At 49.6% G+C, this 26873-nt stretch overlaps 16 protein-coding genes across 16 annotated transcripts; 5 read left to right on the forward strand and 11 right to left on the reverse strand.

The window, feature by feature from the left end:
• Window positions 1–33: 33 nt before the first annotated feature.
• N7471_012477 (aspartate--tRNA ligase MSD1) lies at window positions 34–2221 on the forward strand (the record flags this gene model as incomplete). Its single annotated transcript, XM_057285196.1, has 3 exons — window positions 34–244; window positions 323–1041; window positions 1103–2221. 3 exons carry the CDS (start codon window positions 34–36, stop codon window positions 2219–2221), a joined length of 2049 nt encoding a protein of 682 aa, XP_057131462.1.
• A 1025-nt stretch (window positions 2222–3246) lies between these two features.
• On the forward strand, window positions 3247–4317 carry N7471_012478 (carbohydrate esterase family 5 protein; the record flags this gene model as incomplete). The annotated part of the gene is made up of 3 exons (XM_057285197.1): window positions 3247–3586; window positions 3649–3848; window positions 3955–4317. The coding sequence occupies 3 exons, from the start codon at window positions 3247–3249 to the stop codon at window positions 4315–4317; spliced, it is 903 nt and encodes a 300-aa protein (XP_057131463.1).
• Window positions 4318–4734: 417 nt separating this feature from the next.
• Window positions 4735–6339, reverse strand: cox10 (protoheme IX farnesyltransferase; the record flags this gene model as incomplete). Its single annotated transcript, XM_057285198.1, has 1 exon — window positions 4735–6339. The coding sequence occupies one exon, from the start codon at window positions 6337–6339 to the stop codon at window positions 4735–4737; it is 1605 nt and encodes a 534-aa protein (XP_057131464.1).
• Window positions 6340–6507: 168 nt separating this feature from the next.
• On the forward strand, window positions 6508–7464 carry N7471_012480 (putative monosaccharide-P-dolichol utilization protein; the record flags this gene model as incomplete). The annotated part of the gene is made up of 2 exons (XM_057285199.1): window positions 6508–7134; window positions 7198–7464. 2 exons carry the CDS (start codon window positions 6508–6510, stop codon window positions 7462–7464), a joined length of 894 nt encoding a protein of 297 aa, XP_057131465.1.
• Window positions 7465–7661: 197 nt separating this feature from the next.
• Window positions 7662–8498, reverse strand: med8 (RNA polymerase II mediator complex subunit MED8; the record flags this gene model as incomplete). The annotated part of the gene is made up of 2 exons (XM_057285200.1): window positions 7662–8283; window positions 8374–8498. 2 exons carry the CDS (start codon window positions 8496–8498, stop codon window positions 7662–7664), a joined length of 747 nt encoding a protein of 248 aa, XP_057131466.1.
• Window positions 8499–9497: 999 nt separating this feature from the next.
• Window positions 9498–10912, reverse strand: N7471_012482 (uncharacterized protein; the record flags this gene model as incomplete). Its single annotated transcript, XM_057285201.1, has 3 exons — window positions 9498–10207; window positions 10307–10546; window positions 10615–10912. 3 exons carry the CDS (start codon window positions 10910–10912, stop codon window positions 9498–9500), a joined length of 1248 nt encoding a protein of 415 aa, XP_057131467.1.
• A 1035-nt stretch (window positions 10913–11947) lies between these two features.
• N7471_012483 (uncharacterized protein) lies at window positions 11948–12853 on the reverse strand (the record flags this gene model as incomplete). The annotated part of the gene is made up of 1 exon (XM_057285202.1): window positions 11948–12853. One exon carries the CDS (start codon window positions 12851–12853, stop codon window positions 11948–11950), a length of 906 nt encoding a protein of 301 aa, XP_057131468.1.
• A 576-nt stretch (window positions 12854–13429) lies between these two features.
• On the reverse strand, window positions 13430–13732 carry N7471_012484 (uncharacterized protein; the record flags this gene model as incomplete). The annotated part of the gene is made up of 1 exon (XM_057285203.1): window positions 13430–13732. One exon carries the CDS (start codon window positions 13730–13732, stop codon window positions 13430–13432), a length of 303 nt encoding a protein of 100 aa, XP_057131469.1.
• Window positions 13733–13835: 103 nt separating this feature from the next.
• On the reverse strand, window positions 13836–14272 carry N7471_012485 (uncharacterized protein; the record flags this gene model as incomplete). Its single annotated transcript, XM_057285204.1, has 2 exons — window positions 13836–14130; window positions 14253–14272. The coding sequence occupies 2 exons, from the start codon at window positions 14270–14272 to the stop codon at window positions 13836–13838; spliced, it is 315 nt and encodes a 104-aa protein (XP_057131470.1).
• A 51-nt stretch (window positions 14273–14323) lies between these two features.
• On the reverse strand, window positions 14324–15178 carry N7471_012486 (uncharacterized protein; the record flags this gene model as incomplete). Its single annotated transcript, XM_057285205.1, has 2 exons — window positions 15035–15178; window positions 14324–14985 (listed from the first exon to the last, which is right to left on the reverse strand). Exons 1-2 carry the CDS (start codon window positions 15138–15140, stop codon window positions 14324–14326), a joined length of 768 nt encoding a protein of 255 aa, XP_057131471.1. The 5' UTR covers window positions 15141–15178.
• Window positions 15179–16062: 884 nt separating this feature from the next.
• N7471_012487 (Mannose-6-phosphate isomerase) lies at window positions 16063–17445 on the reverse strand (the record flags this gene model as incomplete). The annotated part of the gene is made up of 4 exons (XM_057285206.1): window positions 16063–16975; window positions 17023–17189; window positions 17246–17347; window positions 17434–17445. The coding sequence occupies 4 exons, from the start codon at window positions 17443–17445 to the stop codon at window positions 16063–16065; spliced, it is 1194 nt and encodes a 397-aa protein (XP_057131472.1).
• A 535-nt stretch (window positions 17446–17980) lies between these two features.
• On the reverse strand, window positions 17981–18844 carry N7471_012488 (uncharacterized protein; the record flags this gene model as incomplete). The annotated part of the gene is made up of 1 exon (XM_057285207.1): window positions 17981–18844. The coding sequence occupies one exon, from the start codon at window positions 18842–18844 to the stop codon at window positions 17981–17983; it is 864 nt and encodes a 287-aa protein (XP_057131473.1).
• A 1-nt stretch (window position 18845) lies between these two features.
• Window positions 18846–19028, forward strand: N7471_012489 (uncharacterized protein; the record flags this gene model as incomplete). The annotated part of the gene is made up of 1 exon (XM_057285208.1): window positions 18846–19028. The coding sequence occupies one exon, from the start codon at window positions 18846–18848 to the stop codon at window positions 19026–19028; it is 183 nt and encodes a 60-aa protein (XP_057131474.1).
• Window positions 19029–20224: 1196 nt separating this feature from the next.
• N7471_012490 (uncharacterized protein) lies at window positions 20225–20951 on the reverse strand (the record flags this gene model as incomplete). Its single annotated transcript, XM_057285209.1, has 3 exons — window positions 20225–20497; window positions 20569–20799; window positions 20946–20951. 3 exons carry the CDS (start codon window positions 20949–20951, stop codon window positions 20225–20227), a joined length of 510 nt encoding a protein of 169 aa, XP_057131475.1.
• Window positions 20952–22971: 2020 nt separating this feature from the next.
• On the reverse strand, window positions 22972–23446 carry N7471_012491 (uncharacterized protein; the record flags this gene model as incomplete). The annotated part of the gene is made up of 2 exons (XM_057285210.1): window positions 22972–23184; window positions 23252–23446. The coding sequence occupies 2 exons, from the start codon at window positions 23444–23446 to the stop codon at window positions 22972–22974; spliced, it is 408 nt and encodes a 135-aa protein (XP_057131476.1).
• Window positions 23447–26226: 2780 nt separating this feature from the next.
• Window positions 26227–26512, forward strand: N7471_012492 (uncharacterized protein; the record flags this gene model as incomplete). The annotated part of the gene is made up of 2 exons (XM_057285211.1): window positions 26227–26253; window positions 26336–26512. 2 exons carry the CDS (start codon window positions 26227–26229, stop codon window positions 26510–26512), a joined length of 204 nt encoding a protein of 67 aa, XP_057131477.1.
• Window positions 26513–26873: the final 361 nt, after the last annotated feature.

The following is a 26873-nucleotide window of genomic DNA, read 5'->3' on the forward strand; positions in this document are numbered from 1 at the left end:
TTTGGCTACAATTGAATTCGCGACAATTGAAATATGCCAATTGCTGCCGTGCAGCTCCGCTCTTTGCGGTTGAGATCTAGCTACATCGAGATCTCGAATCTCCTGCGGGGTAGATCAGTCGCTTTGCCCAGACAATGCTATAGTCCAATTCAGGCGCCGCGGCAGTTCCATGCTCGGGCTTGTTTGCGACAGGAGGAGCCTCCTAAACAGCTTCCTGCTTTTCTGGAGGCCTACAAGCGGGCTGGTATGTGGATAGCTTCTGCTGAAAAATTCGACTTCCTATCGCTCGAGAGCGCCTCGACTAACACTTGATACCGTACAGTGGACTTCCCTCCTGCTACCCACGACTTCGAAACGTTCTTCGCACAGGCTGAGCCAAACACGGAAGTAGTGCTACATGGGTACCTCGGAAACCGCGCAGACCTGTCCAAGAAACTGTCCTTCGTGCGCCTATCCGATCCCACCCTACAACACAGCCTACAAGTTGTAGCATTTGCCAAGAACGATGCCTTCGAGCAGCTAAAGACTGTGAACGTGAATAGCCCCGTGGCTGTGCGCGGGACAGTCCAAAAGAAAAAGACTAAGCCCTCAGAGGCGGAGAACACCACAGCCCAAGACATATGGGAGCTCGCATTGGAAGAGATTCACCCCCTCAACGACTTCCCCAAGGAGATTATAATGACGCCTGAAACGGTCTTCCCACCTGAGCAACGATACCTCCAACTGCGCTCAGATGCAGGGCTGCGCGAAGCACTGCGTTTCCGGGCCCGCGCGCACAATCTTTGCAAGAAAGAGCTGGAGGAGCAATGTCGGCCGCCGTTTGTGGAGATTGAAACCCCGCTGTTGTTTAAGTCTACGCCGGAAGGTGCACGGGAGTTCATTGTGCCTACACGGAGGGAGGGACTGGCTTATGCTTTGCCGCAGAGCCCGCAGCAGTATAAGCAGATTCTCATGGCTAGTGGCTTGCCAAGGTATTATCAGTTTGCGCGCTGTTTCCGGGATGAGGATTTGCGTGCGGATCGTCAGCCCGAGTTTACTCAGGTATGGACTTCTATTGTTTGGTTGGGTGACTGGGTGATATATGCTAATTGAATATCTACAGCTTGATATGGAGATGTCTTTCGCGACAGGCGACGACGTCATGCGCACCGTGGAAGGGGTCATTCGCCGACTTTGGTCGACGTTGATGAAAGACCCTGCCCCGGAGGGCCCATTCCGCAAAGTACCCTACCAGGAAGTCATGGCCAAATATGGCTCTGACAAGCCGGACACTAGATACGGGATGGAAATCATTCGAATTGATCATGTTCTCCCCGTGGATCTAGTCGGCAAGATTTCTGACCTGACCAATCCCATCGTGGAGGCTTTCAAGCTCGAAGGAAATAACAATGATCCCGCTGAGACCCACAAGTTCATTACCCAGTTCCTCGACTCCCCTGCAGGTGCGCCGTTTAACAACAACCCAGACGGTGGCCCAGGCGTCTTCATCTACAATGGCAAGCAGCCCCTCTGCGGACTACAGCCCTTCGGCTTCGAAGCCGCCGAGCAAGTCGAGGAACTGCTGGACCCTGACCACGGCGACCTGATCGTTCTGCAGGCACGCCCCCGTGCACCTTTCTCCGGGGGTTCAACCCCAGTTGGTGATCTACGCCGCGCACTGCACGCTGCCTCCGTCACAGAAGGCTTCAAGCCCGCCCCGACCGGATTCGACTTCCTCTGGGTCGTCGACTTCCCACTCTTCTCACCCTCCGTAGACTCGGAGCCCGGTCAGGGCGGCGCAGCAGGCTTCTCCTCCACACACCACCCCTTCACCGCACCCAAGACCCCCGCCGACGTCGATCTCCTCCTCACAGACCCCACCCAGGCGGTGGCTGACCACTACGATCTCGTCGTGAACGGCGTCGAGCTAGGCGGTGGCAGTCGCCGTATTCACGACGCAGCCGTGCAAGAATTCATCTTCCGTGATATCCTGAAAATGCCAGCTGAGCGGTTGACCGACTTCTCGCATCTGCTCGATGCGCTCCGCTCTGGCTGTCCGCCGCACGCTGGTCTTGCGCTGGGCTTTGACAGACTCGTCGCTGTTATGCTCGGCAAGGAATCCGTGCGTGATGTGATCGCTTTCCCGAAGACTGGTAAGGGGGGCGATGATGCCATGGTTGGAGCGCCGAGTCCCATGACCGAGGAGGCATTGAAGACGTATCACTTGAAATTGAGGAAGTAAATGTTGGCCGATACCACTGCTGATTGTATATCACATTCACATTGTCCTTTGGACGATCATTTTGTACTATACTGATGTACTATACAGATGTACTATACCCAGGTTTCCTTGGCATTCTAGGAAATTCTATAACATAATTCTCTTCTCGGCATCAACTCGACCGAACTACTCCGTACATGCTGCATACTCCGTTCCGTATCCGTACAATTTTTGCGTATCAGGTTGTGCCTGGCCTCTCAGTGTGGTGCGATGACTGAGACACTCCGTGCATCCCTGAGCATCGACCGGGTCCCACTAGGAGTTCGGGAACCCCCTGATATGATGCCTGAGAGGAGTATTCTCCACACCTTCGGACCTGTTTTTTAGGGCTTGTCTCAAGCCATTTATGGTCCAACGGCTAAGGTTCCCGATTTGGTGCGCCTCATTTTTGAGAACATCCAACGTTTCGGTGCGTTCATTTAATTCAAACCCTAAAACTCTGTGTTTCAGGACTTTTGTGCTAGATCTGTCACATATTCGCATATACAACATGATGCATATAGATACATCAGCTGAAGATATCTTACGGGTGATTGTATATAAAGTAGAGCTGTGTGTTAAACGATAATTTGGGATCTTTATCTGACAATCTAGATATTGAGATCGGAGTACACATAGGCGGGAGAGCCCGGGCTCTATTGACGATCTCTTTTAGGGCTACTCCGTGTGTTCTCTTTGTAGTATACCCCATTAAAAAAAGTATATACCACAGCAGGGGTCCAAGGATGAAACAGGGTCCCCGTTTCACTAAACTCTTAGTTTCAGACATTCTCCAAGTAGTTATCCAAGTATGAGATTCTTCCGAGGTTAACCCGAACATAAGTGCCGATCAAGTGAACGAATATAAGAATATAAGGCTGAATGATTCCTCTCCAGTATTCCAGTCATTCACTCCAATCATCCATTCATTCATTCGCTTGTTCTACACTGTTGAGCTGGTCTCTCAGATCCATTCTTTATCTTTATATAAATTCCCTCGTTTCAATATGAAGTCTACTATCATCCTCGCCTTGGCGAGCATTGCCATCGCAGCTCCCACTCGCACCATCGAGAACCGCCAGCTGCCCGGTTTCGGTTCCGGCAGTGGTACCAGCAGTGGACTGGATGCCCTGAAGTCTATCTTCCCAGGACTCTCGGGCTCTGGCGGTGGTTCCGGCACTCCGACTGGCAGTGGACTGGATGCCTGGAAGTCTCTGATCCCCGGACTCTCGGGCTCTGGTAGCGGCTCGGACAGCTCGTCAGGTAGCGGACTGGCTGGCTTGAAGTCTCTCCTCCCAGGACGCTCAACCAGCTCGTCGGGCAGTGGACTCAGTATCCCCGGTTTGAGTAAGATCCCCTACCAAGCTACTCCAGTATCTGAAACCCCAATGCTAAAAGTCAATCCTCAGGCTCAGGCTCAGGCTCTTCAACCGAGAACGGCGTCACCCAGAATGACGGCTGCAAGGAGTACACGTTCATCTTTGCGCGCGGAACTTCCGAGATTGGTAACATGGGCACGATCGTTGGACCCCCCGTCGCCAAGCAGTTGAACTCCCTGACTGGCGACAAGGTCACCGTGCAGGGCGTGGATTATCCGGCGGATGCAGCGGTATGAGAACCATTTCCTCTCCCTCTCTTCAGCAGACCCGACTTGTCTTTGCGTACTGCTGTCGAGACCAACAAACCGGGCCTGTCAACTAATACAATTCGAACAGGGCAACGCAGTGTTGGGCGCAGCTGGCGGTCCCGCCATGATCAAGCTCGTCAAGCAGGCTCTCAGCCAGTGCCCCAAGACCAAGGTCTTGCTGGGCGGATACTCCCAGGGTGCGATGGTCGTCCACAATGCTGCCAACAGCCTCGCCGCCGACCAGATTACCGCTGCCGTTCTTTTCGGTGACCCATTCAAGACCCAGAGTGTCGGTAAGGTTGCCGGCGACAAGGTTAAGGAGTTCTGCCACCTTGGTGACCCGGTCTGCTTGAACGGAGCAAATGCCATGGCCCATATTACTTATGGAACTGATGCTGAGGCGGCTGCGAAGTTTTTGCTTGAAGCTGCTGGCGCTTCCACCTCTTCGTAGGTTGTTAGTGTCTGTTTGTGCTCGTTTGGGATGGTGGTCCGAATGATGCGTGGAATAGTTTCGGCTGTATAGTTGGGATAATCAATGTTAATGCATCCATCTATTGAGGATTCTGTCCCAATAAGTAGACATGACAATGCGTAGACGGGCAGATTTGCGTCCAAGGGAAGTAGCTTGTATATTATGGTATTCCATGAAAGTGCAGAAAAAAATAAGAGACAAGAATGAAAAGATCTGTATGGATTCCATATAGGACGGGTGTTATACAAAGTCAAAAAAGAAACGCCACACCAAACCGCTATATAAGACAAAATTCCAGAACCAAACAAAACGTGGTTCGAATAGATGAGGCGAGATAACTCAATGAGATGAATGATACTGGGAGGTATCAGGCACGAGAGACTTGTATTTCAAAGCTCATGTAGTGGACAAAGTACTTGTCCGGGTTGATGGCGCACGGGTTGATGCAGCATCTTGGAGCTTAGCCTTCTCGCCTTCAAACTCGTCTTCATCCTCGTAGTACAGATACTCCTCATCCTCTTCGTCGGCTTGTCCGAATATATTCCTCCAAACGCCATCCCAGAGGCCCTTCTTGGTCACTAGGCCGCCGACCAGGAGAATAGGCAGTTGCCAGATACTGGCCCAGAAAAGGCCACGTGCAGTGCCGTTCGCACCCTGATGTTGATAGAAGCGGTATGCCTCACGGACCAGCCAGCCATTGGCGACAGTGCTACCGACAAGGAAACCATGCCCGACGACATTGACCCACCAGAGACCAATGGAGATGGGGAACATCAGAATAGAGTAGCGTAGCGCAACCCGAGCACTGCGAGCTGGGTTTACCCAGCATAGCATTCTGTAGCCGGCTGCTTTGTACTCGTCGCGGATCAGATGGGACAAGGCGTTGAAGTGGGGGAATTGCCAGGCGAACAAGATTCCACCTAGCAGCCATCCTCCAATGCTTTCTTCGCTGAAGAGCATGTCGCGCCAGGTGTCATGACCAATCGTCGCCGTCTGGCCTGCTGCGGCGACCCATCCCATGAGCGGGGGGATACCACCGACAACCGCGCCAACCCAGGTATTGATTACGTGGATTCGCTTCAATGGTGTGTATACAAAAGCATATAGGAAAATATTCGCGGCGGAGAGGGCCGTAGTTGTCGGGTTAGTGCCGATATAAAGGAGCGAGAGGCCCGTGACGGCGGTGCCAATCGCGAAGAGCAGAGCTCCCCGGTGCGAGACAAGTCCACGAACGATAGGACGATTACGCGTCCGGGACATGAGTGCGTCGTATTTCGGTTCGAACATCATGTTCAGTGTATTGGCGCTGCAGCAAGACAGGAAAGTGCCCACCGTCAGGTATATAAAGGTCAAAGTCGAGGTCGAAAGTGTGGGGAGAGGGGTCATGGCTGGGTCGAGGGCGAGCAGGGACGAGATTGGGTACATCCCGTATGCAGAGGTGGTGGTGAGGACGATCAAGAAGGACAGTCGCGGTTTCGTCAAGGCGAGATATGCAGCCAACTTGCGGCGGAGGGAGGTAGTGGGGAGTTTGGATGAGAAGTTCGACAATTGCGCCGAGGCGTCCAGCGGCAGGCTGGGTTCTGGTTGTCCGGGTGCATTGCTTTCCTCCTTCAAGCGCTTTCGCCGCCGATGTGGTAGTTCCTCTGGTGTTGCTTCTGTCGCAATGGCAGCGGACGATGCTGTTGCCGACGAATTGACCTGGCTGGCGGACGGATCGCTGGGAGATGAGGACGCGTTTAATTTGCTTTTCGCATTGGAGGAAGCAAGTGAAGACAGCAGGCCGCCTTTGCTACTTGACCCGTCGTAGAATCGATTGGCCGAGAAATATGATTTGTGGAATACCGAAGGGGACTGGTCATCCGCAGTCCCGGTCCGCCGTTTCGAGGACGATAGGAACCCCCGTATAGCCCCGGGACGCACATAACGAGGCCCAAAGAGACATTGTGAGCACACAAGCGCCTCTCGAGGCCTCCGTAGAATGGATGGCCGCAGAGGGATCATGGCGGGTCGGTCATGCAGAAGGAAGAAAAGTGAATGGAAGAAGTTGAATTTCCCCGGTGGTGCACGGGCCACATCCGTTCACCTTAGGAATGTCAACAAATTGTTTTTCTAGACATTGCCTGATCTCCAACACTGTTCTCTCTTTTCTGGTGATTATTCGCATTCATAATGGATACCATTCAGAACTCAGTGATTGCGCCTCTTCAGCCATACTTGGCACCTATTGTCTCGGCCATCCCCGAGCCAGTGCATGATGCTGTTGTGTCCTTGATTGGAAAGTCTTGCCACGACGCACTGTTGGTCGATCTCGATGTCACTAAGGACCCTGCCTGCACATCTCTCGCTATCTCCAAGGCCCTTGGCATTGCCATCGTCGGTGCCAGTGCAGTCGTCAAAATCCCTCAGATTCTGAAGCTGATCAACTCCCGCTCCTCCGCCGGTGTCTCATTCGTCTCTTACGCCCTCGAAACCGCCAGTTTGCTCATCACTCTCTCGTACGGCGTGCGCAACCAGTTCCCATTCAGCACCTATGGCGAGACCGCTCTCATCGCCGTCCAGGATATCGCTATCGGTGTCCTGGTCCTGAACTATGCCGGACGCTCCGCCGCCGCCGCGGCTTTCATTGCTGTTGTAGCTGCCAGCGTTTATGCGCTGTTGTTCGACCAGACTCTTGTGGATGCGCAGACTATGTCCTATCTCCAGGCTGGTGCAGGTGCTTTGGGTGTTGCTAGCAAGGCGCCTCAAATCTATACCATCTGGCGCGCAGGAGGAACCGGACAGCTTAGCGCATTCACTGTGCGATTCCCTTTACCCTTTAACATGATCCCAGTTCAGACACTAATTGCTTCTTCTAACCAGGTGTTCAACTACCTCATCGGATCCCTGTCCCGAATCTTCACGACCCTGCAGGAAGTCGACGACAAGTTTATCCTCTACGGATTCATTGGCGGCTTCTCCCTTAATGTGATCCTCGCAATCCAGATGCTCTGGTACTGGAACGCCCCGGCTCCTAAGCAGAAGGCCGCTCCTCGCGCAAAGGCAGTTGAGAAGGCACCATCAGCCCAGAGCACGGGAGCGTCCCCCAGGCCTGGTGTGAAGACACCCACCACCCGCCGACGGGGTTAGATAGCTCAGCTGTTGTTTACCTTCGCTTTTTTTGGGTTTGGTTATCATAGTAATAATGCCGTCCGTTTTTGGAACCATGCAATTGTATGAACGAGCTACGAGAAGTTGTATTCATGGAAAATCGTGGACCATGTAGAACTGTAAACACAGACCATATGCCCCGAGTCAAGACCATCAAGTCTCCAGAGATCATGAGACTACGGCATGCGCCCAGTAGTCATATGTCTCAAAATAAGATCCAGCGGCACGAACGGCTGCACAGGATGCGGGTGATGAGGAGCAATATTGTACTCGAACTCAGCAGCACCAGGCTTCCGATGAACGCCAACAACATCCATTACCTCCCCATCCCCCTCCTCCCCCTCGCTCTCCTCCTCCGACCCATCATCATCCTCCAACTGCCTCCTCAACCCAGTAACAACATTCTCAATCCCAGCTTCGCGCTCCTCGAGCGTAAAATTCCCACCCCAGTTCCTCCGCCGCGCTTCCTGGTTCGCCTCAAGGGGCGCCCATTCCCACAGCTGTGCGAGCTCCGCATCGCTCAGCGGTTTGTGCGCGGCATCGGGGTCGGAGAAATTAGACGACGGCGCTGCGGCGGGCTCCGTGCCGGCTGCGCGGCCGCGCGCAACCCAGTCTTCGACGCGGGGATCGAGTTTCGTTCGGAGGAGTTGTTCGAGGGTGTTTGCTTGTGTTCGGCCGGGGTATTCTGGGCCTGGGTAGGCGACTAGGTTGGAGAGGAGGTCGCGTTGGTCGGAGAGTTGGTCGGAGACGCTGATGAGGTTGTTGGAGATGATGCTTGCTTGGGATTGGAGGGAGGTCCTGGTTTTTGGTTAGTTTGATGGGTTTGGATACTTATTGCATTTGGCTGCTTAGGTTTGGGAATGGTTGGAGGGGATGGTAGGTCCTTACCACGGCGGAAGAGGGTCGCTTTGGTTTAGACTTGCGATCAGCGAGCCTAGTGAGCGAGTGAGCTGCACAAGGCGCTGCCGCGATTGCTCGAGGACTTTGATTTGTTCTTGGGTGAGGTTGGACATGGCAAGTTGAAAGCTTGGAAGGTCAAAGAGCTCCAATGTGAGGGGATAAAATAGTGTAGTTCGACGGCCCCGAGCTTTACAGTTGACTTCTCTTACCCCAAATTTCTTCAAATTTCTTCACTTATTTGTTCAAGTATGTCTTCGATTACTAAATACTTAGTGACATTGGGATGTTTTAGTTTATTGATTCTATATCAAAATAATGTACCCAGGTGGACAACTGACAGCGCTCAAATAAACAACCCATATCCCCAAGCACCAAGCACCAAGCCCTCCAACACGTTCAAACGGCCATGCTCAAATCCAAAGTCACCACGCAGTCCACATATCCAAAAATAACCTCAAGATCGACCATCCCATCCCCCATTGGACCCCTAGACCCTTGGCGGTGCGTGCTGAAACGCCTGCAGAACGGCCGACCAATCTACGCCGGCGGTGGTACACAAAACGCCGTTGCCCAGAGGTTATATAGCCGATCACCTCGTATTATCTGACAGTTTGGCTTGGGTAGGTTTATCTTGTCCCGTTGCTGGCTTTTCTGGGCGGCTTGTCAATGCTATTTTGGGATCTGTTGTTATGTGTGTACTATATGTAGGTGTAGAGCGGGTGAGGATTGATACATAAATCGTCTTGCCGCCCTTCCTGGTGATACTGGATGATGTTCTTTTCTCGTCTGTCGATTTCTCACTGTTCTATTTTGGGTACATTATTGTATCTTAATGAGAAGCTTCGCTGCCGGAAACTTTTTCTCCATTTGACTATTGACTATACTATATACGCCAAAGACATGCAGACATTGCAAGATGTCGGGGATATATCGACGCGATGGTGCAGAACAACTCCATAAAACAAGAAACCCAAACGCCGTCAACAATGAGGTGAGCTGATATCCTGATCTCATTACATCCAAGTCACCAACTGACTCTGCTATCCACAGACATGTAACCAATGCTATACAGCAACAAGGCAAACATAACTAGGTACAAGCTGTCACAACAATCACTGCCACTGCTGAGGGTCCTTTCGATCCGGGTCCAAGACCTGAGGGTGAACAGGAACCTGACCATGCTGGCCCTTCTGATCTGGCTCAAAGATTTGAGGGTGGGCAGGAACTTGAGCATGCTGCTGCTCATACTGCTGCTGCTGATACTGTTGTTGAGCATGCTGCTGCTGGTACTGCTGTTGAGCAGGCTCCTCAATAATATCCTGCGAGAAACCCGACTTATCCTGACCCTGGAAATGCTGCTGGTACTGTTGGTTTTGATAACGTTGGTCCTGGCCATGCCCATACGCAAGCTCTTGTCCACGGCCATCATTATCAACAAAGCCAAAGCCTGATCCTTGTCCATACCCGCCCGAGTTATACATCTGTTGCTCAGCCCAGGCTTGCTGCTGCTGCGCGCTGGTCGGCGATGCATCATTCCAATGGTTGTACATATGAGGCGACTTGCGGCTCCGGCGGGCCTTCTTGCGTCGGTGCCGGATGAAGAAGAAGCAACATATCGTGAGCGACGTGACGAGAATCAAGAATGCTATGATTGGAACGGCAATTACCACTCCCAGATTCAGGTTTGAGGAATTTGCGCCGGGCGTTGTGAGCGACAAACTTGAGGGAAGGAGGGATTGGCTGAAGATTCTGGTTGGGGCTATGTCGAAGGCCTTGCCTGTTACTGTCTTGAAGTGGCAGTTGTAGCGGATGGACTCGAGGACTGGATTTGGATGATGGTTAGTTGTGGTTTCTCTGGACTTTTTGCATGGGATTTGCTGATATCATATTGACACAGGTATGGATTGCAGGGCATACATACAGTTTGCCATGTAAACTTGGGTGGTTGTCAAGTTGTAGCAGAACTCGCAGGTGTTGACGACGTTATCCGCGAATGACGGGGTTTCACACCACGAGTTCAGATTCGATGTGTCTGGGTTTTCAATGTGGGTTTCGACTGCTAAACGCACGCCATCGCATGCGACTGGACACGGTGATGAGACATTTGAGATCGAGTCTGGAGATCCAAACACACAGGTTGAAAAAGCGTAGCGCAGGTTATCTGGTTCGATTGGTTAGATCTAAGCGACAAACCGCAATCTGCGACCTCTGGAAGGTGTTACAACATACAGAGTGCCCAGTTAACGTCCGATTCACCAGTGTTCGCATCGTTGAACTCGCTGTCCAACTGACAGGAGATGCAGTTTTTGAAACTTTTCCCTACTGATGTTTCATTGTACGAGTGATCCAAACAGGCAATCTCGGAAGATGTAGTGTTGGCCGTTGTACCGCACACATCTGTGCAGGGCGAGCCTGGTGTGGTTTTCAATCCGAAAACCACTGGAGCTGGGCTATTCAGCAAAATCACAGCCAGGGCAAAAGCCAGCATCCTGGAGGACCTGGAACTGCCGTCACTTAGCCCGAGCATGGTGCGGAGTGAACAGAGAGTCCGAGAGCTTCTGTTCTTACGGCGACCGCCAAGGAGGTGAGGAGAGTGGGCAGCGTGCCGGATAGTGCGATCTCACGTTCGCATGGGAAACGGTAAATTGTAACTCAGGACTGTGAGGTCTTGTTCAGGGCGGGAAACCTTCTTTTTTTCACTGCGAGCAGCTCTCGCTCCGTTCCGTATGGATGTGACGGCCAGGTGGAGTAATTCAGTCGGAGGAGCTCGCTGGGCAGGGAAGTGCTGCACTATCCAAGCACCCGCAGAGCTGCTAATGCTTGGGCGAAGCAACGGAAAGGATGCGCCGGTCGAATCAAGCACATTCTCTTGCTCCCAGCGTTGGTCCTCGGCGCTTAGAGAACGCCGCCTACAGGCTGGTTGGTGACTACACCCTAGCTAGGGAATCGAGGAACGGTTGGTGGGGATGGAGTGATCGCCCCGTCATCCTGCTTCCAGTGGATATGCTGCAGGCGTACAGAGTGTGATGAACTCTGACGCTTGATTGGTGAGAGCCGGTTGTGACTGTGATACCGTCTGCATAATGCACGGACGGGCGCATATTCACCCCCTCATCTGAGCAAAGTCGCAAAATCCGGTCGGGACTTGTTGAAAACGGGTATCGGCCTACCTCGACTGTAAAAGAAAGAGAAAAATATTGGAGTTTTGATCTGCCAAGGAATCCCCTCTTGTTAGGGCCGGGAAAGGGCAGGAGTCCGGATTTTGAAGTCAAAAGATCCAAGTACACCGTACGGAGTACAGACGGACAGACATACAGATGTAAATTTGCTTGATATTCTGTTCAAATAATTATATGAAATGACTGAAATTGCAAATAAAAGCCGCCATAATGCAAAATTAATAAATAAAATTGAGGCGAATCCAGTCCAACGGGTGACTACAGGGCTTTCGAACGAGACTGACTCGAACAAGACTGATTGGTCGAGGACGCCCAAAAGAAAAGTAACAAATAAAAAACCACCACATATAGACTTCTAGTTGAACATATTTGTTCAGGATATATCAACCATAGAGCTCATCATAGGAAGGCACCATTTCCTGTCGAGGTGCAGACTCGGGTTCTCGATGTTTTGTACGGGGAGGGTATCTTTTCTCGGGGAAGGGAGGTTGCTTTAGGGTGTTGTATGCAACAAGAGGTGTAGAGGGTGGCATAGAGGGGGCAGAGATAGAGGATGCAGCGGTAAAGCTCGTTCGTCTCGAGTTGGTGCCACCAGATATAGATGCTGTGGGTTCTGTTGCACAACTTTGGAGGCTGCAACGGCGCATGCGCGAAGTCACAGAGAGCGGAGGAGACTTGGCTGGGATATCAAAATCTTCGGGATCATCGCGTGTTGTGTGCGACATATCTCCCACGCCGTATTCTCGAGGGCTTAATTCAATTCGTGGGCCCAGAGTATCTCGTTCTTCCTCTTCTTCTTCATCGCATGACTCATCGGTAGTGCAATCGTCATTGATGATAGAACTTGAGGGTCGGCGGTTTGGCCCATACCTCAGATCACCAAGGCCGAGTCCTTGGCTTGGTGGTGTATGAGATGGCGGTGTGTGGGTATCTCTATCTCCCACGCGACGCCGAATGTTTTGGTCGAAATATCCAGTGGGAAAGGAGGGAGGGTCTCCCACTTGGTGCTCTCGGGTGCCTGCGCTTCGCGATCGTCTGCTCGAGGCACTAGAACTCGGCTGGCGTAATGAGCCACCCGGGAGATATTGTTGATGTTCTTCAGGCTGTATGTTTGCCCTCGCTGGTGCATTCGTGACAAAACCAGAAGTTTGATCCCACTGATTCCAGGACCCTTGTGTGGGATAGGTGATAGAAACATCACCCCAGCGAGAGTGGAGCTCTGTGGAAACTCTGCGCTTCCTTTTGAACTTCTTCATGAAAGTCGCCATGGCCTTCAACAAACTTTTCATCGGAACCGTAGAGGTGACGCGTTCAGGGTTCAGATTTACCGAAGGGAGGACAAATCACTCCCTGGTGCAGTGTTCATCTCAAAACTTATCAAACGCCCCACAGAGAGCATGGGTTCTCTCCCCAGGGCGACAGGTCAAGCACAGCCGAGGAACAAAGAGAGACAGAGAGAAGGTTACCAAGGCAAATAGATCGCCCGCTTGTGTTGAAGTTATATCAAAACGAGACATCCATGGAGGCACACTAGCCATCCACTGCATATCCGTTGGTTGACTAAAAAGAGCGAAGATCTTCCGAATGAAGTGCCTGACGGGGATGGTGTTAGTAGCCAACTGACCCAGCGAGTGATTAGAGACCCGGGAGAGAACCCGGTGGTCTGGTACAGCCCCTCTGCTGGTGGCCCCGGGGGCGCAATCTAAGACAATGTTGCCTGTCGCAGAAACAACAGCGCTACGAAGGGGAAAAAAAAGAGCGAACGTGCATGGCCAACAGTTGGACGGCCGTAAATGAGAGGCTCCCATAGCTGCAGCGTGCGTAGAAAATGCATGTGGGAGGGGTAGTTGCGATCCCTGTTCCCCCTAGTCATTCTCAGCGAGATAGTCAGTTGGAAGGTGCGGCGCAGTCAACTTGCGTTGACGGATTTGACGCGGGTCGGCCGTAGGTTGCATATAGTGTGTCTGTATCAACGCGTCCTCGTCGTCCGTCGTCTTGGCATGGCGCTTGTCTAGGGATCTGCACTCACCAGAACAAAGACCGTCGACAGATGATCGGAGTTGGGGCCAGATAATTTGAGTGGCAGGTTTATCTCCTGAGTTCAGGGGTCCTGATGCAACAACACGCGTGATGGACACATCTGAAGTAGCCTCTTCTTGACCAGTCATTTGGTGGTGACGACGAGAGAGGAAAAAAACTAGGTGAAAGACAGGGATCAAAAGAGGGGGTAGGCCCCCCTCTCAAGGCGAAAAGGCGCAAAAAAGCACTATTTCACTGTGACGCATCTGAATCCCTGCAACGAAGTGGAGTTGAAGGATCAATATTCACAGTCGAGTTGGCGTAAAGTAGTGTACAAAGTACACATAATACACAAAGTACCTTAAGGACTATGCAGTTTCTGAAAGAGGAATTATTATAAACCCAGGATAGGGATGATCGAGGCGTTTGAGCCAGTTGATACAATGATGTACTATGGTAGGCGCCGAGAGTGTGTGAAAAGGGAAAATCTCGGGATGATCGATGTTGAACGGAGATCCATAGCACAGACCAGGTGGCTGTCAACGATCTACAAAGTATGTATCTATGACAATTATTATGTTATAGAGCCTTTCACCAGTTAGGAAGTTTTGATTTTTGGAGAAAACCGGAATAAATAAATTAAATCAAATAAAGCCTCCCCCCAGTCACATTTTCCAAGAAAGCGCCATGTCGTGATAGTCGTAAAAACAAGAAAACAAGCCCAAGCCACTGTCACAATCTCAACGGAAATTGGTGATCAGCCGCGATAAAACGGGTTTAGGTTGTTTTGGGACGGCCTGGGCCGACAGCATTGGCTCAGATGCACTCCTCTCCCTTCTGTCTCTCCTGTCCCTGCGTTCCTGTCTGGCGTTCTGCTCCGGTGGAGGTGGCATAGCTGCCTGGTGTCTCGACCTAGTTGGAACCGCTACGGGGCCAATTGGAGGGCCATGGTTGGCCATTGAAACCGGCCGGGAAGTCGCTAGTCTGGCGTCACTGTAATGAACTGCACTCAGGCGGGAAGAGGGACCGGGATGTGGATTGGCATGATTGGTGGGGTTATAGGTATAGGTGTGGGCGTTAATATCGCCCACCATGGACGTTGGCCGAATAGGTTGGTATCGTGATGGATCATATGTTGGCAGTGTGGGGTATGCTGGGGGTTGATCGTATGAAGGGCGAGAGAGTTGCTGTTGGTATTGTTCCGCGTGCTGGGCCTGGCGACTGTAGTCCGGCGCAAAGGAGGACAAGGGCCGGGGTTGGGAGTGGAGACCTCTGGATGTGCCTAGTTCGTCCGTTTTATAGGCTGGTGGTGGTTCGAGAGGGGAGAAATCCTCGGATTGTTGGGCGTTTCTTCTTCTGGCCCGTTCTTTGCGCGAAAAGAGATATAGTAAGCTTCCAGCCACTGGTTTAGGTTAGTTTGGTTCTGGGGAGTTGCGGCTCTGGCTGCATACTTGCTAGGAAGATGAGGCTGCCAGCTATTGCACCAATGATAATGACGGGGGTGCGAGAAGAGTAGTTGTTATCAGAGCGAGGGTCCAGAGAGGAATTAATTGACATAGCCCAATATTCGAGATTAATTCAACAGGGGTGTGTTTGCCAGGGTGAGGACATCCAGCGTATAGATATCGAAAGTAAACAAGAAACTGAAGTCAAGACAACTTTGACCTCCACCACGATCTTGTATTAAGATCAGTAAGACTTTAGACTTGAGCCTCAATCCTGTAAGCTGATGCTAAGAGTAATCCATGCTTTGAAACTGCGAGGATATAGATATATAAGACCCTGAAACGAAGCTTAGTCTCATCCTGACACACGGTCCCTGTTTCAAAGATATTTTGAGCGACTCGCGGGGAAAATAAAGATAGTATCAATTAGCTATAGATAGATTCAAAAGACGACAAAATTAGCCAGCATTAGCTCAATTAACCTGCATTAGTGGACTAATCCGGCGGGCTAGACCCATGTAAATGCGCCCTAATTTCTAAATTAAAACTGCTGCATCTGGAACAAATCATATTAAGGCATTGCCGTCACCAACAATGTTGTTGTACGTTAACTGGTTCGTTGAAAGCGCCTCGCCATCAGCGAATGATATCCCCCGTTTAATCCAACACCACTATACGGAGTACTTCGAGCAAGTATAAATGAGAAGGGCATCACCGCTTGTTCGCCAGGGATTATTAAAGGTCTGCAAGCTCTGATGGTCGTCGAGGAGTTATCAGTGCCTAGACAAGATCCTCATCTACGCCTTTTTGATTTGACGAGTCTCTTGCCGGATATAGAAAACCTTACAGTTAGGGCTTCTGCGCCCGCATACAACAATCTGAGACAACGCAAGCCCTACTTCAACCTTCCAATCCCCGATTTTCAAAATACAAGTATTCTCTTTTTTAAATATCACACAATTTATACCTATTGCCTCCATCCCCTCCATCGCTGCGAAAAATGACTCATCGAAAAATCCCCACCTGAGCCTCTTTTACTCCGCATACGCCCGATAAACAGCCATGCCCTTGTCAGTCGCGAAGTCCAACGCAACACCCTGCCCCACAAAGAAAACATATCCCTCTCTTAGCTGAGCGGTCTGATTACCGGGGAATTTCATCTGACCACCACCCTTCGTAACGATCATCAAGCTCGGCCCAAGAATGGCCTTGTGCGTCTCATTCTCCCCAGCGCCAAGAGTAGTACACAACACAGCAAATTCACTGATAGGCGGTGCATAGACATCCGTCTTGCCATTCATGCCATTGTCACTCTTTCTACGCGGCAATAGCGCATCCTGTGCATTATGCGGTACAAAGCTCAAAGCCTGTCCGAACAACTCGACGCTGTCGCGGTCTGCAGCCGGACAGAATCCCGTGTTGATGACGTTATCTGACCGTGCCATGCACTCCACGATATCGCCTTCCAGGTAGGCGTGGATGCTGTCTGCGGGGACGAAGACGGAATCTCCCGGTCCTAGGGTCAGGTAGTTCATTAGCAGGGCGGCGACTAGGTTTCCGTTGTCGCCTTCGCCGTATTGCTTTGCCAGACGGCCGAGTAAGCTGGGGATGTAGGTGTGTACGCCGAACTGGGATTCCGGGATGGCTTGCAGGTCTTTCATTGTCTGTGCGACTTCCTTTGGCGGCGCATTTAGTAGAGCCTTGCATAACTGGCGTAGGGTCTCGTCGTTGAATTGTCCTGATTTGGGCATGTAATTTGCCAGATGGTTCAACTCAAACAGCGCTTGGATGTCTTTCAGTGGCCTCCAGCCGGCGAAGAGCTCGAATTTTGAGAGTGCAATTGCAATCTCTGGCTTGTGCATTGTGTCGCCATACTTTTCGGGGTGTGCTTTGTGCAGTTGTGCGGCGAGTTTTAGGTCTGGATGGATTTGTAAGGGTAGTGCTTTGCTAAAAGATAAAATCTAGACCAATGTTAGTTATATATGTGGCCACACTATAATCCTTGGCTTGCACTTGCCTTTGGCAGGAATGGAATCTCCGGGCCCCATCGATCGTGGACGGACTTGCCCACTAGCTCAGGGTGCTTCTTCAGATACTCCCCGAGGTGTTCGCCGGTAGAAATCAGATAGGATGGATTTGAAGGGTACGTGCCCATCCACATCTGCTCAACGTCAACATGACTGTGCTTATAGTAGTCAATAATTCCGAGAAGCTTACTTCTGAATAATGCTTGGAGTCGTCAATTGGTGCGTTGTCTGGGGATTTCGACCACAGCTGAGCTGAAATCGATTCCTTTCCTTTCTTTCCCCAGTTGTCGTTCTATTAATCCAGGGTAAAAATCAGTATTGAGGTAAAATATCTGCGCAAAATATACTTGCCTTGACACCACACCGAAGTTGGACTACTGCGTCTGCCATTGTGGTCAAGATAATATTGAGATAGCGATTTCTCTATTGTTGGTGCTTAGTGTTCAATTCTCAATAATTGAATTGCTTCAAGTCGCCGCTCCTACATGTCATTTTTTATTGGCTGGGGCAAAAGACGTTGATATGCCGTCATGGTGATATATCCAAGACGCCCCAGGCATTAAAATACCTGGCAGCCGCTCTGGTCAAGAGATAAATTCTATGATAGAAGGGGGGGAAAATCCACCAATTGGAATGGCTATCAAGAAGTGCTTGGATTTCACGCCACTAGGGAGCTGAGACTAAGCTAGACATAAATTCCAAGGTCGAATGCTTCAGAAATGAAGAAACATCATGCAAAATTTAAATAGGATTTACGAAAGCTACTGTTATCAAATTGTCTGTAGATAGAATCGTGAAAAAGTAAATAAACGGTTTCATTCTGAGGCGCTATTAAACGGCCAGTAACCACCAAAAACATCCAACACCGTGCAATGATGCTCAATAAAGTCAAAACGCAACAACAACCGAAATACATATAGACCCATTACTCATAGAGATCATCAGGGTCAGGAACCATTGCCAATGTCATAGGTTTCGAGATTGTAGAAGCCCTCTTGCTATCGGCCGCAACAAAAGGTGACGTTCGCCGTCTAGGCGGCAGCCCATAATTTCGCCTTGAACTACCGCTGTCCAGGTTATCACCGATACTAGAGTGCATACTGCGACGGTAGTCCTCATGGTAGGTGCTTCCTCGAACGGTGGGAGTGTAGTGATCACGATCGCGACCGCTGTATCGCCGATCACTAGACTCGGGCAACGAGCCCCGCCGCGAGTGGGGGCTGCGGGGCGAGTTGACAGATTGGCTGAGCGGAGTCTCAGTGCCTGAACTCTGAAGGTACCGTCCGTTGGTCGGAATGTACTTGAAGCGATTACTGGGCTGAGTAGTCTTTTCGACTACTTCAGAAGTGTAGTCTTGTTGAATTGGTCGATATGCAAACTCATTTCGCTTTTGCTCGGAGCGCTGGGCGTCTCTTTCCATCTGTGATTCGCCCCGCAGTTGTTTCGGACGCGAGGCGAGGCGTACTGAGAGCCGGCCCGGTCGCAGGCTTCCGAGAGATAGTGAGCTGCGCCGTGAGCTTGTGGAAGCTGCACTACAGACGCTTCTGGTGTCATCGTCTGCGTCCTCCTCTTTCACTGGGCGGGGGTTCCGGTCTGGCGGAGAGCAGTCGGGCACGTAGCCTGGCCCGTATGCTGATCTCTCTTTGACGGGTCGATGGGGATTGTCGTATTGATTCCATGAGCCATCTGTGGGCACGGAGATGGACACATCTCCCCATCGAGCATGGAGAGGTTTTGAAGAGTCGGACTTGCGGAATAGAGAAAGAGGTCCGTTGACGATTCCCGCCATAATGTCTGCGAGAAAATTGTCTGATATCGACTCGTACTGCTCTGATATCGCCCCCCAGGAGAAGCAAAAGGTGACATCCGTCTATCGGGGGAGGAGAGTAATAATCGAGCTAGGGGAATATAGGATAGGGTTGATTATAATGCGTTCTAACAAGAACCAGCAAACAACCGGTGACGAGGACTAGCCAATAAGTCTGCAAGTTGGCCGAGTAACAGGATTTTGGTGGCTTTCAGAGCTGCAAATCCCCTTCTGCAATGATCCAGAAACCAACAAGTCGAAAAGGCCGCGGATTGGGCAGTAGCCAGGATAACAACGAACAAGGGTCTCGAGTGGCGATAGAGGGGTCGCCAATAACCTGAATCCTTGCAAAGAGGCAAGCTGAAAATAACACAAGAGAACAAACCAAAAGCAAAGCAAAGCAAAGCAAGTAGGAGTCCACCAGGGACGTTGGTCAAGCCAGTGTCAAACTGAAAGAGAGAAAATAAAACTTCATTTCAGCGGAAGGCGTCCGGATATAAAGCTTGGTCTCAGAACGGGGCCACTTTTAAGAAATGTGTAAAGCGCTTTGTGCAAGCTGTTGGATATCTCATTCATTGTAGCTGTTGACACCACCGACCAATAAGGCTTGTGCATTACCGCCGAGAGGTGATGCAGAGATCTGCATTCTGCGCTTGACAGGGGTATTGTTCAAATGTTCCTTAATTAGTTTGCATATCGACCGCTTTGGGTCTTAAAATAGATGTCAATTAGCTGCAATTTATATTCCCTGCTAGCTTGCAGCTTGCATAAAGTACCATTGGAAAGTATTCGTCCATTACTCTTTCCAATATCTCTTGTTTAATTTTTATTTTGACTGTTTTGCAAAATATATTGTGTCTGGTTACCTTCATTTTGAAACACAAAGAAGAAGTCGCTTAGTTCTCATCTATGAAGTTCTGTTTGATGTCTTTTGCATTGTTTTATTGTTATGTTCGAACAATTACTTTCGAGGCCATGCTATATACATGCAGCGCGAATGTAACACACCATGAACAATCCCAGCTAATTAACGATATTTATAGAAATTCTCATTAATATGAAACTGTCCACTACTTACTGTACTTACTAATGCAAGTGCTCTCGGGATACCTACCCCTCTCTAGGGCTATAATTTGAAATTGTATACAAGCATCAAGTACAAGCGCGGAGTTGAACATAAAACCCCACGCCTAGTTTAATCCTTTTAGAGAGCCCCAAGGCAAGGAATACAAAAATAACAAAATACACGCCTATGGAAACGCCTTCCGACCTTACATTTTAGTCGCCCGGAGTTTAGATTCGACCGAGGTTCCGTGAAAAAGCAACTGGACTAGAAAAACAGAAAGCCGACCAAGAATTTCTTTATAGTAATATGTAGAGAAGATAGAAGGAGTCTTCCATGTCGCTCGCCTTGACAGGGGTATCATCAACCTCACTGCCATTGCTCTCGTCCTGGTTGGCGTTCTCGGGATCCCCTTGGTTGGCAGAGGTCTTCTCGTGCTCTGGTTGAGCATTTTTAACCAAGTCCTCCCGGCCCTTTAGGAACTCTTCGATGTCCTTCAATAGACGACTCATCTTCATGCGAGTGGCGTCTTTGGACTTGCCCAGTGCGCTGCCGATTGCTTCGTGGTCGAACTAGAGGGGAAAAGGGGTCAATATAAATGAAGATATAAAAGCAAGCGCAAACCAAATGAGTGATGACAGACCTTAGCCCCACCACTTTTGATGGCTAGGTAAAAGAACACTTCGTTCTCAGTAAAAGTCTTCTTCTGAGTGGCCCTCGAGGCTTCTTGATCTTCGACGCGGAAGGCGAGCGGATAGGAATACGCGATGGGGTTAACCGCTGGGGTAGGGCACGCGGGGAGGGTCGTAGTAGAAGCACAATCGAAGGAGACGACAGGGGCAGTACATGCGAGATGTGCTGGGGTAGGCGCCGCCTACGGTCCTCTAGACGCATCAACTACAAAGCGGTAACTTCACCTGCCGCTTAAAGGGGGTGGGGGGTTCCTGTGCTCTGGCTGAGCATCATGCAGCAAATTCTACTGTTCACTCAATGTTCCAATCCATCAACTAACGAACAAACCTTCATCATGGCTCCGACAACCAAAAGTCGAAGGCCAAAGCCAAGGAGCCTGCGTCAGCCAAGCTGAAGCTCAAGCTCACCGTCAAGGCCCAGGCCAAGGGCGAGACATAAGTCTCGGAGGGGATCGAGGTAAATGTCCCCAAGGCCAATGACGAAGAGTTCCTCTTGAATCTTCTCAATCCCCATGAAATGGAAAATGAAATCAATGCTTTGGATGAAAGAAATGGGGAAAGTGATAAAGAGAAGTGAGAGGAAGAAGTAGAAAAAGTATTTGGGCGTTTTTTTATCTGCGAGGGCTTTGAGGAAACGTCCTCCAAACAATGTGGGAATTTCTCCATCAGGTAGGCTTTCTCAGAATAGCTATACGTGGGCTTCAGGCAAAATAAATATATAAGAACGGTTAAGTATATGCACATAGCAAGAATTAAGCCAAAGGTATTATGGCTACTAGCTGTGGGGAGAGAGATAAAGAAGAATCCTGATCTATTCAATCTGTGAAGAGCATGGTATTTATACCTTGAAGCTAGCAAACAAGCACTCAGTCTGCAAGCAAGCAAGCCTGTACAATCAGGCATCAATGGGATGATCCAACAAAAGGATCAGTGGTTTTGCATCGAACAGGAATGGAAAGAGGATTCTAGACCCGTGAAAATGCGGATGTAGAAAAGCAAGGAGTTAATCCCTCAGTCTGCTTCAAATGTGGCTCCTCACTGAGCTTGATCTTGCTGGCGAACTTGTTCTTATGTCGCTGCTTCTCAGCATGGGTAGGATACTAAAAACACCAAGCTTGTCAAAAGAACACCATTGTATAATTTAACAGCCCAACCTGACAGGTCCCCATGACCATGACGACTGCGGGCCTGAAAGTCCTTTAATTGCTCACTAGAACGATATTTTTCTGTAGTCACAGCCTTTGCAGCTCCACGGTATTTTCTTTGCTGTAATAGCTTGATTAAGAAACTATCTGACCTAGTCTTTGGGTCAATTTTTGGGATCTTTAGCTTCTTTGAGTTGGTGTTCTCTATTTGCAAAGCCAGAGAAGCCAGGGCGAGAACGAGGACAGCGAGGCACTTTTCACGAGGCCACCATGGTCAAAGAAGCCAAGTCAACCGCACAACTACCCAAACAAAGTGTGCGGGAAAGTGGCACTCGAGGCCGGGTGTTTTAACTTTGACTTTGGACTGCATCATTCGAGGATGGCACGGAGTAATCCGACATTTTCGATGCAGGCAGGGGTCTGGGTGGCCGCAGGGCATAGCTGAATATGCACAACTGAATGCCAAGGAGGTAGCTCTCCAGTGCCACGGTCATGGTAATCTAGAGAAAGCCACATTTAATATAGGTCAAGATCTGACAGTAAACGCAAAGTGAGAGGTCACCAAGGACAAAGCAAGAGCCCACTCATTTTGTGAGCCATTGCTCTGGAATCCATGATTTTGAGAGTCCTGCTGAACGATTTCATCAAGACTAGTGCAGTCTGGATGTAGCGTGTTCGGTAATAAGCGTGAGGAGACAGATCGGAAACAGAAACAAGAGTGAGGCATGGAATCATAGGATAAGGCTTTCGAGCAAGTGTGAAGTTATTCAATAACAAATGAGAAGTGAAGTCTTCCCTAAGAGAAGAAGAAGAAAGAGAAGAATTGATTCTTCCAGAAGCAAACTGAGCAGGCTATAAGTAGCCATTGGAGGCTCTGGCATATGTGAGGGACAAACGTATAACTAGTGTTAGACAATCAATGTAGACAGGAGACTCTGAAATACAAGTGAATATTGCTTCAGTTCAGTGTCTCGCGCCACCGGGAGAACCTGGGTCTACTGTGGGGTTTCTGTGTGTCCGTCGTTTGGATCACCTGCGCGGATACCAATAAACTACGGCGCTACAAAATTACATTTAGATCTGACCCTTTGAGAGTCAAGATTGATAGGATTGTGAGGTGAGAGTAAGAAATCTGTTCCCTTGTTGCATATCTGCCCGCCCTGGTATCTTCTGAATCATAAAATCATCCCATACGCCTGTGTAAATGGCTCAGTTCTCAGTGGCCTCCTCGACAGTGGTCTCCTCCGCGGTGCCATCGGACTCGTTGGCAGGAGCTGTCTTCTTCTCGGTCGCAGTCTTCTTACGGGGAGTGCCCTTGGCGCCCTTCTTCTTGAACCCGTACTTCTGCTGCAAGCGAATGAATCGCATGCGGCACGCTGGCGTGTTGATGCCGAGAGTGTCGGCTGCAGCCTGGTAGTCGACCTGTAGTGGGGTCTGGTTAGTATAACCTACAGTCCAGCCGTTAGGTATCAAGTAACAGGTAACTAACCTTCAGGGGGTTGAGAAGAGTCAAGAGAAACTCCTCGTCACTGGTCTTAGGGACCTTCACGTCGGTCTCCTCCGAGACTCGGGTCTCGCCCTTGGTGGGGGCCTTGACATTGAGCTTGATCTTCAGCTTGGCCTTGGCCTTGGCCGACGCAGGCTCCTTGGCTTTGGCCTCCGACTTATTGATTGCGGGAGCCATGATCAAGGTTTGTTTGTTTGTTGATGTTGTGGTTGAAGATGTGATGGAAGAAGTGAAGATGAAATGAGTATTGTTAGATGCAAGTCCAAGAGGATATTTGTAGAAGGGAAGAAAGGAACAAAGAGGAACAAACAAGTGTAGGGATATTTATACCCTGGGGTCTCGAACAAACGCGCAGGAATCAATATAACGAGCCCCCAATTGTGGGTTTCGGTGCCAAAATGACAAACTACTCAATACGGTACATGTTAGAGCCCTGGAACACAATCGCCCTCGTGTCACTGTATGTATCTTGAATACGCAAACAAGAACACTCAGTTTGGAACCTATAGCAACCTAGGTAGCATCAACTGGGGCGAACCAGCATAGCAGCTCGAGACACCGACCTCTGTTGGGGACTTGACTACAGCCGACCTTTACCCTCCCGTTGATCCCGTTGGCGAGGGGACGCAGGTGACAGTTCTATTCTCTGTGTAAGTAGACAGGCTAATATTACTCCCTCTTTTTAGGTACACTTCTGCTCCTCCTACTCTAGAACCCTCACCTCTTCGAACTTGACGTCGTGAATGCGCCATGGAATCGGCCACCAAGAAGCGAAGAGAACATGGATGGCCCGAAAGATCCTTTGTTTAAGGCAATGGGGACATATAAAAGGGGTCACAGTATCTCAAATGATCGTCGAACTCAACCCGGCGAACTCTGGGCAGGCAATACACGAAGGCACTCGCTTTTTTCCTGCTTCCCGATTTTCACCACGAGCCGGGCCTTGTATTTTCCTCCAATAAAATTATCATCTTCAACATCTGGGTTCGTCTCTGCGGTTTCGGGAACGGAGTCAAATTCGTTCGCAGTGACCGTTATACGTCGAGAGGCTACGACGGGTCGACGACACCTGGACGGACGATCTTGGGTATCCCACCTCATCAAGCGTCTGAAACACGTGTGTATCACATCTCTACTTGGGACTAGGTGGTTTGTTGCGAATCATCTCTAGAGCTGAGATAGATAGACTTTTTGGGAGAATGTAGTCGGCATAGTCCTTACTTTGACGACATTTGCAGGTTTAAGACACCCCGCGACAATAGAAGTGCAATTTTCCTTCAGGTTGTTAGGGACTAGTGATTCAGACGGATACTGTACCGATCTACATAGGAAGAAAATTTGAGCCATGTATTTACGTACCATCGTTGCCGGGTCACTTGAGGTTCTTCCAAGGTTGCTTCCAAGCCTTTCGTTTGTAGGCCCCACACCCACATGTGCCCCACTTTTAACCTTAATCCTAGAGTTTATCCTGGGACTGTATCAAACTACTTCTCTGCTTTCTGTCTAGGCCTAAAATAATGAAAGTATACACAACTGGGACAAGGAGACTGAGACAAAAAGAGCACGTAAACAAAAAATGCTCAAGACCGAGAACGAACGGCAGACCAAGTCTACGTCAAACAAAAGAGCAAACATGAGAGAATGCCCTCGGGCGTTAGCTAATTCCAGGTAGACTAACGCCGAAGGGCATATAATATAGGGACTTGAAGTTAACTTTAAGGGAAATGCATTATCCAGAAATGATAGTATTTTTACGTACAACAGAGAGGTCCCCGATCAAGCCAATCAACGCCAGGTTGGTTCTCGTACAATGTACGCCTAGCGCTAATTAGCCCAAATGATACACTCATAGTTGATTGGAAATAATGAGATATTTGTCGAGCACAGCCAAAAGACGCAGGCCTGATGCGTTATGAGACGGATGTGAAAGGTTTGCGAAACCTAACCTTGCTTGAGACCATGGAAGTCTCGCGAACTTGGTATAATATAGCGTTATAATCACTACCATATCTGCCGGTATATTTTCCTAAGTAATGGTGATGGAGTGGCGAACAAATTGCGTGGCACTTGGTCGTTTGCCTTCTTGAGCAGCTCGGAACTTCTGCGTAGCTGAGTCTAGTAGAAAAAATGTTTTTACGAATTGAGCAGCCTAAGTAACCTTTCAATAACCCAAAAGCAAAAATAGCCATGAATTACTACATGATAGGAGGAGCCCTCTCTCTAACCCCAGCTTCGTTCCTTTTGACCGAATCCAGTCTTGTTGTCCGAAATATTTATTCGGGATACATTGTGTCTCATAATATGCCTCGATTTATGTCGTCAAATTAAGGTTTCCGCATATCAATCAGTGTTATGAAGTCCCATCATATCTATCCTACATGTAGGTATACATAGAATGGATCCAATGCTTCCAACCCGGCGTGGACGAAGTTAAACTTATATAATCACCACGTGTGCTATTCTACTGCTTTCGTGATACTATATAGAACCACTATATCGTAGTTCTTCAAATAATTGACAAAAGAAATTCAGGAGGGGACTCATTGGATGGCTGCTCTTCTTATTGTCCTCGAACTTGATATAAATTGTAGCCCAAACGGCCTATAGGGGAGAAATGCAAGCCCCTATCTATACAGGGGTTTCTGGGTATATAAACCCCTCTATAGCGAATCATAGAATTTTCCCTAGAATGTTAGAATTTCGGCTCTGCCTGAGCTTTGTATGAGTCTCCCCAAGCGGGAACCCGATTTAGTACCTAACAAGAATAATCGGCCGCGTTTGCGGTCTCTTACCTTGAGCACGATACCTTCTAGCTGGCTCGATAGTAGTCTTAGATGTCCTTTTTAAATATCTTATGCGCCTTCGCAAAAGCTTGTTCCCTTACCGACCAAGGACAAATACTATGACCTTGGAAATTTTGGACGGATCATTACGACCATCTGCAACGATTCACAGACATGGTTCAATCGCGGCTTGACGTGGACGTATGCTTTCAACCATGCAGAAGCAGCTTACTGCTTTGAACAAGCTGTTGCCCATAACCCATCCTGTGCTATTGCCTACTAGGGGCTAACTTATACCCTAGGGCCTAACTACAACAAGCCTTGGGAGCGATTTGACACGCAAGATCTCAAGGCTTGTGTAGAGCGCTCCTATCATGCCTCGCGAAAGGCCAACGAGATGTCCGCCCATTCAACTCCCGTGGAACGGGCCCTTATCGATGTCATCCAATTCCGCTACTAGAGTGACTCCGTCTTCTCTGATCTGGCAGCACAAAACAAGGCATATTCTTTGGCAATAGAATCTTCTATCGTGAATTCAACAACGACCTTGATATCGCGGAGCTGTATACTGATTCCATGATGAACTTGACCCCTTGGGGCCTTTGGGGCCAAGAGGGCGATCTACAGATAACCACGATAATTCTGATCTGCACACTAATATCGATAGCTCAAACGAGTGTGTATTCCAATCTGGAAGAATATATTTAAATCTAGAAATTGACAAAAGAGCCTGCGTGTAATTCATAAATAATAAATCGTCTCGCAGACCCGAATCTAACAAAAGAAAAACATTCGAACCAATCTATCCAATGACCCGTAAC

This window comes from Penicillium samsonianum (assembly GCF_028829775.1).
Source record: "Penicillium samsonianum strain IBT 33392 chromosome Unknown utg000007l_segment0_segment0, whole genome shotgun sequence".
Classification (NCBI taxonomy): Eukaryota; Fungi; Ascomycota; class Eurotiomycetes; order Eurotiales; family Aspergillaceae; genus Penicillium; species Penicillium samsonianum.